Source organism: Arachis hypogaea, chromosome 3 (genome assembly GCF_003086295.3).
Source record: "Arachis hypogaea cultivar Tifrunner chromosome 3, arahy.Tifrunner.gnm2.J5K5, whole genome shotgun sequence".
In the NCBI taxonomy this organism is placed as follows: Eukaryota; Viridiplantae; Streptophyta; class Magnoliopsida; order Fabales; family Fabaceae; genus Arachis; species Arachis hypogaea.
The window spans coordinates 130,829,759-130,843,798 of NC_092038.1; the positions used below are offsets into that span (position 1 = coordinate 130,829,759).

At 36.9% G+C, this 14,040-nt stretch overlaps 1 protein-coding gene across 2 annotated transcripts; it reads left to right on the top strand.

Moving 5' to 3' along the window:
- Positions 1 to 522: 522 nt before the first annotated feature.
- On the top strand, positions 523 to 4,819 carry LOC112791650 (glutamine synthetase nodule isozyme). 2 transcript variants are annotated; one of them, XM_025834563.3, is made up of 10 exons: positions 523 to 704; positions 2,690 to 2,729; positions 2,826 to 2,929; positions 3,141 to 3,189; positions 3,294 to 3,400; positions 3,477 to 3,564; positions 3,664 to 3,867; positions 3,951 to 4,042; positions 4,126 to 4,285; positions 4,462 to 4,819. In XM_025834563.3, the coding sequence occupies exons 1-10, from the start codon at positions 631 to 633 to the stop codon at positions 4,612 to 4,614; spliced, it is 1,071 nt and encodes a 356-aa protein (XP_025690348.1). In that variant the 5' UTR covers positions 523 to 630; the 3' UTR covers positions 4,615 to 4,819. The 2 variants fall into 2 exon arrangements, with proteins under 2 accessions (XP_025690348.1, XP_029153052.1); XM_029297219.2 differs by having other exon boundaries at positions 604 to 704; positions 3,141 to 3,175.
- Positions 4,820 to 14,040: the final 9,221 nt, after the last annotated feature.

Below are 14,040 nucleotides of genomic sequence, written 5' to 3' on the forward strand. Positions count from 1 at the left end.
AGGATTCCAAGCTCACCTTGTATGTATGCAGTAATTTATTAGAAAATACTGTTGACAATAAAAAAACATTTAACTTAATGGAAACCATTTTAAAAGCAATGAATTCCCTAGATTCCAAATTCCAAATAAAGGTCAAATAATATCCCATTCATACCAAAACTGACATATTCGTTAGGTGAAAACCACCTATTCAGGTTCTTTTCCAAAAAATTCCCAAGTAGACCTTTGATTCTCTGAAATGGGCCACCAATAATAATAATAATAATAATAATAATAATAATAATAACTATTATTTATTATTACCATTGATTTTTTTTTCTAACCATTGATTGTGTTATTTGATATTTTCCCACCTAATATTAACCATAGAAAAAACACGAGCATTGGATATACGTACGACAGGTAAGATTTCAGATCCTAAGCTCTCGTTAGAATGTGGTTTATTTTTTTTTTATTAAAAATTGTAACTGTAATAATTATAAATTTCAAAGTGTTGTTAAAAAAATATTTTATTAAAATTCCATATAAGCACTAGGCAGAGATATTATAAAGCCTAGTGTTCTCAGAACGTTCCAGCATTGAATCAGAGAATTAAAAAGGGTTCCTGTGAAGCAACATCTGATTTTGAAGATGACAATCATATCAGATCTCATAAACCTTAACCTCTCTGACGTCACCGATAAGGTGATTGCTGAGTACGTATGGTAAGTGTTTGTATCTCTTCTTCCTTTCTTTTCTTTTTAATTGAATTATGTTTATGGATCTTTTTGTTGTTTTCTTAATCATGATAATAATGATATGTTTTCTCTGTGCACTGATGTTCATCATATCATGGACCCTGATCACTCTCATAATCGCCATCTTTTTCCTTTTCTTTTTGGTGATCTCTCACTTGATCTTTCATTTGCACTACATTATACTCCATGCATGCAATGGATCTTTTCTAACATTTCCACTCTCTCCACCCTCCACGAACATTTTGATCCAAGCTTCTTTTTCTCACACAGATATCTTTAACTTTATTGTAGCATTAGGAAAACATCATGATCAACCCCTGTTTTTCCCGAGCCATTTGTTATTTTATTGATTTGATTATTCTTTCGAACTCTATCATTTTTCTGAATTTTGAATTAGGTCTTTCTAATTAAAAAAAAAAAAGTTTGTAATTAAAATTTTATATTATATAAAAAAATCATTTTGGCTTTTGCTAATTATTTTTTTATTAACAAATAAAAAATATTCGTGAAATGCTTATTTTTATGTTTGATAGATTGTAAAGTATTTTAAAAACAAATAAGATTATCAGTGGTTGATTAAATATTTTTATTTAATATAGAGATTTAATTATAAACTTTTAAGTTAAACAATCTAATTAAAAATTAATTTAATTATTCTGTTAATTTTATAGTTTTATTGGATTTTCAGTTACATTTTTTTTCAATTGAATCCTTATATCATATTTTTATGGTTAGCAAAATATGAGAATCAAATGAATATTCTATTAAATAAAATAGAATATTCATTCCAAGTGTTAGTCATATTCGTTTTATTTAATATGTTGTTAATTTCAATATTTTTGTCATTATAGAGACTTAATAATAAATTCTAACGTAATATAGAAATTCAATTGAAAGGAATAAAAGAATAAAGATTTAATTAAAAATTTGGTAAAAGGATAGAAAATAACATTGTAATTAAACTTTAAATTTTTTCATGAAATTGTAAAGAGTACCAAATCATAAAACCTTGTTTATTTTCTTTTCAATTTCATTTTATTTTTGTATTTATTTTTTCTATGTGATCTATGGTAATGTGTCACAATTAGGAAGTTGTTATACGTTGAATTTGAGATTTTCATGCATTTTGTACTTTTGTTTGACGAGAAAACTATGCTGTATATTTTCTCCTGCTTTGACGGGTTCTCTTGACTAATTTCAGTATTGAGTACACAAAATTTTAATCATTTTAGTATCTCTAAAAGTTGAGTATACAAGAGATTAAAATTTCACTGAAATCTTAATAACATTTTTTTTATTATTTTGTTTGTTTTGTGGCGTGTTATTAGATTTACAAGGCTCAACTATTTTTGTATAGTCGAGATTCGAGATCTTGAAACTTTCTTCCATTTGTGATCGAGAATTTTAACTTAGTCTCGGAAAAAAATTGAAAGCCTTTAAAATATAAAAAAATATCTTATAATAAAATAGATAGAACTATCAAGTTCAAAATAAGAGGAATAAAATCTAGTGGGTCTTACAATATAATCCAAGCATAAAAAACACTTAAATTCAATTAAAATAACTGCACATTACAGCACAATATCGCTATTTCGTTAAACCCATAGTATCTTGGTCTATCAACAGAATTGTTACTTAGAGAGAGGCTCCATTCCGTTGATTATTCATTTCGAACATTCACTCATGAGAAACTTGGAACTATAGGAACCTTGATTTTATTTTATTGTTTGTTTCCATATCCGGAAAAATAAATGTTCTGCTCACCCTTGTTTGGTTGTATATTGCGGTGTTTGCTTTGTATTCGTTGTTACAAACTAATTACTACAACTAGTAAATAAATGGTATAATCACCCCACTTTCATATACATTAGCTTGTTCTCCCTGATTTGTTATCGCAAAACTTTTCCCAATTTGATAGACTCTAAAACCTGCCTTGGTTTTCATTACGCCAGGATTGGTGGGTCAGGATTGGACCTCAGGAGCAAAGCAAGGGTAATTTACTTTTCCTTCTAGAAAAAAAGAACTAAAGAATGTATAATTTTGTTTCCTTTAATTAATATCATTGTCAATTGGCATTTTGGTATGTAGACGCTCCCAGAACCAGTTAACGATCCTTCAAAACTTCCCAAGTGGAACTATGATGGTTCTAGCACAGGTCAAGCCCCTGGCCAAGATAGTGAAGTCATTTTATGGTATGACCTAATTTTTAATCGTATATTTACCTCAACAAAAATATCGTATGTTTAACTCGTTTTCAATATATATTTTATATTTTAACATATATTTTACAGTAATAGTTAATTTTGGTAGATACCCAACATTACCCTTAATTGAATATTGATCGTTTTTTTAAATCTTCACAGCCTTGTAATGTTAATGTTAATTTGTTCTTTTTTTCCACAGTCCACAAGCCATTTTCAGAGATCCATTCAGAAGGGGTGAGAACATCCTGGTGGGTTTATTTCATTTGAATTATTTTTTTTAATTTTTTTATGCCGCATCATCAATATTTCCATTTTCCATATAATAATAAGCAGAAATTGTAAATGAATATAGGTTATGTGTGATGCTTACACTCCTGCGGGAGAACCAATTCCCACAAACAAGAGACACGGTGCTGCACAGATATTCAACAATCCTGAAGTTGCTGCTGAAGAGCCCTGGTAGCAAATATATATCAGAATTGTTAAATCACTTTTCTTTGAACTGATAACTAACTGCAACATGGTTTGGAGTTAGGTATGGAATTGAGCAAGAATACACCTTGATGCAGAAAGAGGTTAACTGGCCTGTTGGGTGGCCTGTTGGTGGTTACCCTGGACCCCAGGTATAATAAGCTTTCATTTATTATATGTGTTTCTTTTTCTTACTTTGATTTTCCCTTAGCTTGCTAGTGCTTAATGTGTTTAATTTGTTGCTCTAACAGGGACCATACTATTGTGGTGTGGGTGCTGACAAGGCTTTTGCTCGTGACGTGGTTGACTCCCATTACAAAGCCTGCCTTTATGCTGGCATCAACATCAGTGGAGTCAACGGAGAAGTCATGCCTGCCCAGTGGGAATTCCAAGTTGGTCCTGCTGTTGGTATCACTGCAGGTGATCAATTGTGGATTGCTCGTTACATTTTGGAGGTAGGGAGCATAATGCTAGTAGCAATAGCAATTATAGTCAAAATTTAAGACCTTTTTTGAAAACTAGTTGTGTTGCATGACAGAGGATCACTGAGGCCGCTTGTGTTCGGCTTTCCCTTGACCCGAAGCCAGTGACGGGTGATTGGAATGGTGCTGGTGCTCACACTAATTACAGGTTGCTTAAACTCTTAAGATTGGATTAAGTAAATGTGTTGAAGGGGTTTTATGCGTGACAAGTGCATTGTTGTTATGATTCAGCACCAAGTCGATGAGAAATGATGGTGGGTATGAAGTGATAAAGACGGCAATTGAGAAGCTTGGAAAGAGGCACAGTGAGCACATTGCTGCTTATGGAGAAGGCAATGAGCGACGCTTGACCGGAAAGCACGAGACCGCAAACATCAAAACCTTCTTATGGGTAACTAATAATCACATAACAAGAAAACATGCATGGATTTTGATGATCCTATTATTAACGTTTTATTAAAAAGATAGTTAGATTACTAGACTAAAGAAATTGAATTGATAGCTAAATCTAAAAGTATAGACAACAAAATTATTTTTTTTATTAATTAATCCATGTATTGCATGTAGGGTGTGGCAAACCGAGGTGCTTCAGTTAGAGTTGGAAGGGACACAGAGAAAGAAAGGAAGGGATATTTTGAGGACAGGAGACCAGCTTCTAACATGGATCCTTATGTTGTCACTTCCATGATTGCTGAGACAACCATTCTCTGGAAGCCGTGATTTCTTTATATTCTAAGTGTTAGGACTAGCTAGCATCCGATCCATGCATGTTTTGGACTACAGAAGCTTATGGTTGTTTCCTCTTTTTCATTTAGTGTTTGAAAGGGTATGAACTTTTCACGATAATAATAGGTTTTTTTTCCTCTAAAGATTCTGCTTCAGTTATGACTTATGATTCTGATTATGCAAACTAGAGTTTCCATCATTACCTCTGGCTGTGATCGCCAAGTTAAATGGTAGTCAAATTTTTTTATCCAGCAGTGTTGTGTTGACCAATATCAACAAAATCACGGTTAGTAAGCACTAAGTAGCACAGCTACACAACGTCATATGTAATTTTTTTTTGACATAAGGTGTACAACAAAATCAACCACAAAAGTTAGTCACCACTATAAAATATATGCTGGAATAATATAAATATACGTTGAAAATAAATTAAATCACACATATATTTATATACAAATACATTAGTGGCTGATTTTAGCGATTAATTTTGGTATACGAATAGTTTTTTTTTTAAATTGACAAAATTGTTTAAATATTCTTAAAATATTTTTGCATTCAGCGTCTTTATTTGAGTGGCTCCCTTATCTTATATCTATAATCTATCCGAAGGTTGTCACTAAATTTTTAAATGTAAAATAGTTTACCGAAAAAAATGTAAAGTAATTTAAATGTTTTGTTGATGCAATTTAAACATTTTTAATAATTATACAAAATATTGTTATTATACAGTATAAAAAATAAATTTAAATAATTTGATGAGTATTAAATGCGTCAATTTTATGAATTAAAAAATTGTATTAAATACAAATCAAATGATAGAATAGAAGATCACATATAGCTTTTCGTAAATATAAAATATTATTAGATAAAAATATAAATATATTTTATTTTTATTTAATAAATACAGAGTATATCAATATATAAAAAATTATAAAATTTTTTATTCACTAAAATTAATAAATATAGAACAATATTCTTATTATATTATAATTAAATTCATGTTACAATGTTATTTTACATTTAAACATATTGTTCTGACAAGGATACAACGTTCGAGCTATGCTTCGGCCTTCTGTCAGTCTCGTCTTCAGATAACTCTGGCTGAGCAGACGTCACCCTTGTGAACCTGGTCCCGAGCGTGGTACCTGCAAAAAGAACTCCAACGCTCAAGTCAGTGAAAAAGATAACTAAAATAAATAAAGCGTAGAAGTGTTTATTATCGGGAATATGCTTTCGAAGTAAAACTAGGGTTCTGAGGTATTATTGTTTTTTAGGGATGAAGTATGTCCTCTATGTGTTTGCTCTCATTGTTTTTATAGGCTTAAGATTTGAGTTGCTTAACGGTTGGTTTGAGTGAATCTCGGCATAATCCGAGATTTGATGGGGAGTTACATTACATGCTAAGCTTTTCCGTTGAATGCAAATTTGGATTTCACAACGTGGCCGAGATATACGTCGAAAGTTTCCTAGTTCTTAGGATACGGTACACAGCTCCCAAGCTTCACTTGCATGCTCGGTTTTATAGCAAGTTGAGCTTTAGACGACTTATATCTCGGTTACGTTGATCCTGGCAGCCCTCAAGCTCAACGATGCGTTTCAAAAAACATGGCCTTGCTTAAAGTGTTATTTATGCGATTTATAAAAGGATTTTCCCTGTCTTTGGAGAACGTGCTGTCATTAAATTCCTTAGTGACCGGATTTTGAACCGTTTTTGACCTAGGGCACTTCAACGATTAATCCTTTGGGTTCTCTTACGTGCGTACTTAGTGGGCTTGTAATAATCTTTCTTGCTCTGTTTGTAAATTTCAAAAAGTATTTCTTTTCTGTCTTTATCTGGGTTTGACGATCAGAATGACTTCTAAAGGTTAGATTTTTTCCAACTTTGTCTTCTTCTTCTTCGCTGCTTCTGTCATGGTTAGAAAAATGGAAAAAGAAAAAGAAAAAAAATTGAAAGTGGTTGAGGTTAATAAGGATGATCCTTATCATTGGGTACATGAAGACGTTAAGATGCGTGCCTCTTCATATTGTAGTACTGAATCGTTGCGTGAGTTTTAGAGTATGAAGTTGGTTAGGGATCAGTCTGGTGTTGCTGTTGAATTTCTTCCCTATTCTAGCGAGGAGAGGGTGTGCGAGCGTAGAGGGGATTGGGGGTACTTTTATATGTACACCCCCTTGTTTAACTGAGTTGCATGTTAAATTTCCTTTTTCATCCTTTGAATGTGACGTTTTAACTCAGCTTAATTGTGTCCCTTCTCAGTTGCACCCAAATTCCTGGGCGTTTCTATGGGCTTTTCAATGCTTGATGGATTTTCTTGAGTATCCACCGTCTTTAGGCATTTTCTTTTCTCTGTTTTAGTCGAAGGGGGTTCGGAAGGGTTTATGGATTTTCCTGAGCAGTTTTCCTGGTCGTTCCCTCTTCTTGCTTTATAAATCTTCTTTCAAAAATTTTAAACCCTTGTTTATGAAAGTTTGATCTGTAGAGACCGAGTATCCTTTTTATCTCGATGATGAGTTGATAGAGAGATACCCATTGTATTGGTGTTCTGAGCCTATGCAAATACTTGAGGCTTATAGGAGTGAGGAGGAAGATTTTGTTTTGGATTTTTTGATTGACAATTTTGCTGCTGGCGAGTGCTTGTCGATTCCTGAGATATTGCGTTTTGAAAGAGAAAATGATAAAGAATGATTAAGGACCTATATAGGTAATATAAGTATGTACCTTTTCTTGGCTGTTGCTTTCTAGTTTGTTTTGAAAAGTTCTTTGTTTTGTTGTTTTGTAGGAGGGCGAGTTCCGCATTTGAGTTCTTCTCGACTGCAGACTTTTCTTGATAAGAAAAAGAAAAAAAGGTGTTAGTGCTTCTAGGCTGCCTAAGGTCGGTGAAGGGGATGCGGCTTTTTCTACTGCACAGCCGATGTCGTCGAAGAGGAAAAGAGATGGCTCTGACAATTCCTTGGAGGTGCTGTCTGAGGGTGGTCAGGGTTTTGCTGAAAGTTCAAAGTCAGTGTTTGATCGACAGCGCAGACTTCACGGGTTTCTTCTGGCTGAACTTTCCGATAGGGTTTCTCAATACCCTGGAGATATGTTGCTTACTCGCCGAGTTGGGGTGGAAACTCTGGGAAAATTTGTTCAGGTTTGTTAGAATTTATTTGTGTTGTTTTTTCTGGTTTGTATGGCTTATTGTGTTTATTTTGTTGCGTTTTAGGTTGTTGCTTCTCGTTTGTTGTGTGTCGGTCGTACTACAGAATTACTTGGGGCTAAGCAGCAGGTTGATGTTGATAAATTTGCTCCTTTGGAGCGTATAATTAAAGAAAAAGAGGGAGTTATTGTTGATGTTACTGCAAAGATGAAAGAAAAGAAGGAGGCGGTGTCTGATATCACTGTGAAGATGAAGGAGAAAGAGGATGAAGTTACTCGTCTTCAAGATCAAATTCGTCTCCTTCAAAGCGAGATAAGGGAAAGTGACAAGACAAAGGGCGAGATGACTGCTCGGATTCATGAGCTGGAAGATCAAGGTATAGAAATGTTTACCTCTGGATTTGGCCGAGTTGTATCTCAAATTTCGCTGTTTGCGCCTAAGTTTGATATTGGTCAGCTTGACGTGACGAAGATTGTGATAGATGAAAAGCTGGTTCAAGATGAGGCAAGTGAGGATCATGACGAGAATGTTCCTCCACCTATTTGATTTTTTTATTTTGGAAGTATATATATTTTGTTAAAGTCGGTTGTATTTGACTTGTGTTCTTGAATTATGGTTTCGGTACTGACTATGTTTTTTTATCTAATGGTGGTTGGTGTCCAAAGTATGAAGAGTAGTAATTGACTTTTGACAATGCTTTTATTGAAAGCTTATTTGCGGATATTAACTTAGCTTTTGTATGCTAGTTTGAGCGGTAGGTGTCGGTCTGATATTGCTTTTGCTACTGAATTTTGATTGTATCATTTGTTCCGACTTTAGTGGTCGGTTTGATGCTTTAGTTGATTAGTAAATGTTAGCGTAGGTTAACTGATAAGCGCTTTGGCAATATTCGAGGTTTGGATGATCTTGCTAATTGTGATTTATTGACGTGAATGAAAATTTTGAAGTGGTCGGCCTCGTTAAAACCTGTCCGAGTAAAATCCTCCTTAGGGATAAAACCTCGTGATCAGCAAAAAGAGTACCTGGCCAGTTCATAGTTACATGAGAATTCAAATGTAGTAGATTTTTAAAGATGATATGTTCCAGGTGTTGGGAAGAGGTATTCCTTCTAGTGTTTCAAGAGAATATGCTCCTTTGCCGATGACCTTTGAGATGCAGAAGGGGCCTTCCCAATTGGCAGCCAGTTTCCTGTGTCCTGGCGGCTTCCTGACTTCTTCCATTTATCGCAGGACTAAATCTCCTTCTTGTAAATTTCTCGGTCTTACTCTTTTGTTGTATTGCCTCCTTATTGTCGCCTGCATGGCATTTTGTCTGAGTTCGGTGAGTTATCGGTCTTCGTCTATTAGGTTGAGCTCTGTGGTTCTGACGTCCGAGTTGTCTTGTTCATTGAAATGCTCAGTTCGCATGGATCCTTGACTGATCTTTATGGGTATCATACAATCTGCGCCATACACTAGTCGGAATGGGCTTTCATTTGTTGTTGTGTGTGGTGTTGTGTTGTAACTCCACAACACTTCTGGTATAAGCTCGGCCCATCCTCCTTTAGCATCTGTTAATTTCTTTTTTAATGCCTGCAAAATAACTTTGTTAGCTGCTTCCGTGAGCCCATTAGTTTGTGGGTGCTTGACGGAGGAGAAATGATGCTTAATATGCAGATCTGTTAAGTATGATGCGATCTTTTTGCCGTAAATTGTCTGCCATTATCGGATACAATTTCTCTAGGTAAACCAAATCTACATATGATAGACTTCCAAATAAAATTCTGTACCTTTTCGGCTGTGATTTTTGCTAGTGGTTGGGCTTCTATCCATTTTGTAAAGTAGTTGATAGCAACTAAAAGGAACTTTACCTGTCCTTTTGAGACTGGGAATGGTCTTAGTATATCCATTCCCTATTTATGGAATGGCCAGCTGATGTTTGATTTATGTAAGAGCTCAGCGGGGCTGTGGATCAGTGGTCCACATCTTTGACAGGCGTCGCAGCTCTGGACTTTTTCTCTGTAGTCTTTTCTTAACGTCGGCCAGAGTAGCCGACTCGAAGTATTTTCGTGGCTAGGCTCCTACTTCCAATGTGGTGTCTGCAGATTTCGTCATGTAGTTCTTTTATTGTTGCTTTTGCTTCTATTAGGCCGAGACATTTTAGAAGAGGTCTGGAAATACCTCATTTGTATAGACTGGATCCTAATATGGTATACTGGCTTGCTTTGTGTCTGAATGTCCTCAGGTTTTTGCCTTGTGGTATTTCTTTGCTTGTTAAGTAGCGGATATATGTTGTTCGCCAATCTTTTGCCTATGTAACATTTAGGACTGAGCTTACTTATGAGCTTGATTCTGTTAACGTAATGTGCTTCAATTTATTTGTTTGGTCTGTTATCCTATGTGTGGCTAGTTTGGATGTGTAGTATTTCAAAATTTTGAAATGATTTTATTAGTGTCTTTACTGAATATAAATATTTTTCCAAGAGAGAATCTTGTACCTGGAATTGCCCATTTACCTGTTGTACTACGAGTAATGAGTCACAATGTACTTTTAAGCTGGGATGTCCACTTCCTTGGCGAGTCTCAAGCCTGCTAACAGGGCTTCATACTCGGCCTGGTGGTTAGTTGTTTCGAAAAGGAACTTGATTGACTGTTCGACGTAAACTTCATTGTCGTCTTTCAACAGAATTCCTGTTCCGCATCCGCTTTCATTGGATGCTCCGTCTATGTATAGTTCCTAGGGTTTGGTATGCTCGTCTTTGTTTGTGAATTCAGAGATGAAGTCGGCTAAAGCTTGGGCCTTGGGTGATCCTCGGGATTTATAGGATATGTCGAATTCGGAGAACTCGATCGCCCATTTTGTTAGTCAACTTGCTAGGTCTGGTTTTGATAGTATTTGTCGCAGGGGGTGGCCTGTCCGAACTATGATTGGGTGTGTCTAAAAGTAGTGCGTCATGCGTCGGGCGGTGATTACTAGACCATACGCCAACTTTTCTATTGTCGGGTACCTTGTTTTGGCGTTCTGCAAGACTTTGCTTACGAAATATACTGGATGTTGCTCCTTTCCTGTTTCTGTTACAAGGACAGAGCTAATAGTGTTAGCTGAAATTGAAAGGAACAGTAAGAGTGGTTTACCTTGCTCCGGTTTCTTTAGTATGGGTTGTGATCCCAAGATGTGTTTGAATTCAGAGAATGCTTTTTTGCATTCGTCTGTCCATCTGAATTTATCATACTTTTTCATGGTCTTGAAGAAATGATAGGATCTTGTTGCTGCAGCTGGTAAGAATCTAGATAGGGCTGCTAGGCATCCTGTGAGTCGTTGTACATCCTTGATCGTCTTTGGGGATTGCATATTTAGAATTGCTTGGCACTTTTTCGGATTAGCTTCTATACCTCGGTTTGTTAACAAGAAACCGAGGAATTTTCCCTTCTTTACGCCGAATGCGCACTTTTCTGGATTCAGTCTCATGTTGTGTGTCCGTAGTTGTTTGAAAACTTCCTTTAGGTCGGCTTCGTGTTGTTCTTCTTAGGTGGACTTCACGACCATATCGTCAACATATATTTTGATATTTCGTCCAATTTGGTTTTTGAATATTTTGTCCATTAGTCTCTAATAAGTTGCTCCTGCATTTTTTAGTCCGAAAGGCATTAATTACTTTATAACAAAAGTTACCTTGGTCGGTTACAAATGCAGTCTTATCCTCGTCATCTGGGTGCATCCGGATCTAGTTGTATCCGGAATAGGCGTCCATGAAGCTCAGCACTTGGTAACCGGAGGTGTCATCTACAAGTCTGTCAATGTTCAGCAATGGGTACGAGTCCTTTGGGTAGGCCTTGTTTAAGTCTGTGAAATCTATACACATTCGCTGTTTCCCTGAGCTTTTTCTTACCATAACTACATTTGCTAACCATGAGGAAAATCGGACTTCCCTGATGAAACATGCGTCGAGTAGTTTCTGCGTTTCTATTGCCACTGTGTTTCTTCTTTCAGTTCCCAAATTACGTTTCTTCTGCCTTATAGGTCGGACATTCGGGTTGACAGCCAGTTTGTGACATATGAAATTTGGGTCGATCCCTGGCATGTCAGCCAGGGTCTAGGAGGATAGGTCGGCGTTGGCTTTTAGTATGCCTTCCAAGTTTTGTTTTCGTCCTGCAGAAAAAGCTGAACCAATATTAGTATAATGATTTGTTAAATGCAGTTGTACCTTCTCTAGGTCATCTGTTGGGGAGGGCCGACTGTTGTTGTCCCTGGGATCCAATTCGGTCACGGTAGGTATGCTTTCCGAGTTGTACACTGAATGGATTCTTGGAATGGCCTCCTTTGCGATTTTCCTCAAACTTGCATTGTAGCATTGCCTGGCTTCCTTATGGTCGGCATGGACTGTGACTATTGTATTATCCTGCAAAGGAAACTTGACACATAGATGAATAGTAGAAACAATAGCTCCAAATGAATTAAGGGAAGGGTGTCCTAGGATTATATTGTAAGGACTAGCACAGTCGACTACCAAGAACTGGATGTCTAGTGTTTTGGAGTTGGGGATTCTCCCAGTGTTGTCCTCAACCATATATAACCTGATATAGGAACTCTCTCTCCCAAGAACCCTGCTAGCTCTCCTCCTGATGGTTGTAATGCCTTGTCACTTAGCTGTATCTTTTTTAAGGTGGAATAAAAAAGGACGTCGGTGCTACTTCCCGGATCAAGTAAAACTTTTTTTATGGTCAGCTCTCCCGTGTGTATTAAGATGACTACCGGATCGTCCAGGTTTGGTGCCTGTGATTTGAAATCACCGTTATTGAAACTAATGCTTGCTGTTGAGGTCGGTATTGTTGGGTTTAATTAGTTGGACCCTTCCACTATCATCATAGCTCGATAGCTTCGTTTTCTGGCTGTGTTTGTGCTTCCTCCCCTGGTGAAGCCGCCTGAAATATAGTTTATGATTCCTTTTGAGGCAGGGGTTTCCCCGGGTCTCGGTATGTTCCTTTGTCTTTGCGTTCCGAGGAATACCTCGGTTTGCTCGTGTCCTCAATTATGTCCTTCCGATTTCTAGAGCTGATGTATTTGTCCAGTAGCCCTTGCCTTATTAGTCTTTCCAGTAGGTCCTTAGCCACGACGCATTCGTCTGTGGTGTGGCCAAAATTTTGATGAAATGCATAGTGTTTGCTTTTGTCCATGTATTTTTATCTTGGTATGTTCCTACCTTGACTGGTGGCTTTATAAGTTGGTTGTGGAGTATCTCATTGATGATATCCTCTATTCTGGTGTTGAACATGGTATATGAATCAAATTTTGGTGTTAGTTTAAAAGGTTTTTTAGAATCTCTATTATTTGACCTAATTGGCCTATCATCTTCCTTCCGCGGTGGTAGTTGTTTGTTTCTTCGCGTTTCACGCAGTTCTTCTATTTCAATTTGTCCAGTGGCCTTGTCTCGGAATTCTTCCAAGGTCTTCGATTTTGCCACAGCTATAGCTTCCTGGAAATTTCCTGGTCGAAGACCACTTTTTATGGCATATAGTTGAACTTCTGGGTTGAGGTCGGGGATTTCCATGGCTGCTGTAGTGAAGCGCGTTATGTAATCTTTCAGGCTTTCGTATTGCCCTTGTTTGATTGTGCTGAGATAATCCAATTCCCTCACATAGATTTTAGATGCTGCGAAATGATTAATGAACATCTTGGTGAAGTCGTCAAAACTGGTTACGGACCCTGCAGGCAAGTTAGAAAACCATAATAGGGCAGCTCAATCTAAAAATGTAGGAAAAGATCGACATAAGATTGGATCGGAGTCACTATTGAGGAACATCATAGACTCAAATTTTGTGACGTGAACTTTAGAATCCCCAATCCCCTTATATGGTGCTAGGGTCATGGGGAGTGTAAAGTTCTTGTGCATCTTGAAGTTCATAATTTCCTCGGAAAATGGGCTGGTTCGCCGTCTTCCCATTTTTGGGGGTGTCTCCCCTATTTTTTGCGTTGGATTCCGATTGATGTTCTTCGTGTTGTTCAGCGTCTGTTCTTTTGCTATCCACCTTCCGATCTCCCTTGTTTTGCATTGCCGCCAGCAATTCGGCCATTCTTTGATTTTCCGCTTGGAGAGCGGCATTGGCGGCCAGGAGATCGGCGTGGGCTTGGCTGGGTTGATGAGTTTCCGAATAATCCATCATGTTCTCTTTATCTGCAAGGGAAAAAAAGGGGTAACAAAGAAAATATGAGTTTGTAGAAACTGAGTTTGGGGTGAGGTGGAATTAACCCCAGGCCCCACGGTGGGCGCCAAATGTTCTGGCAAGGATACAACGTCCGAGCTATA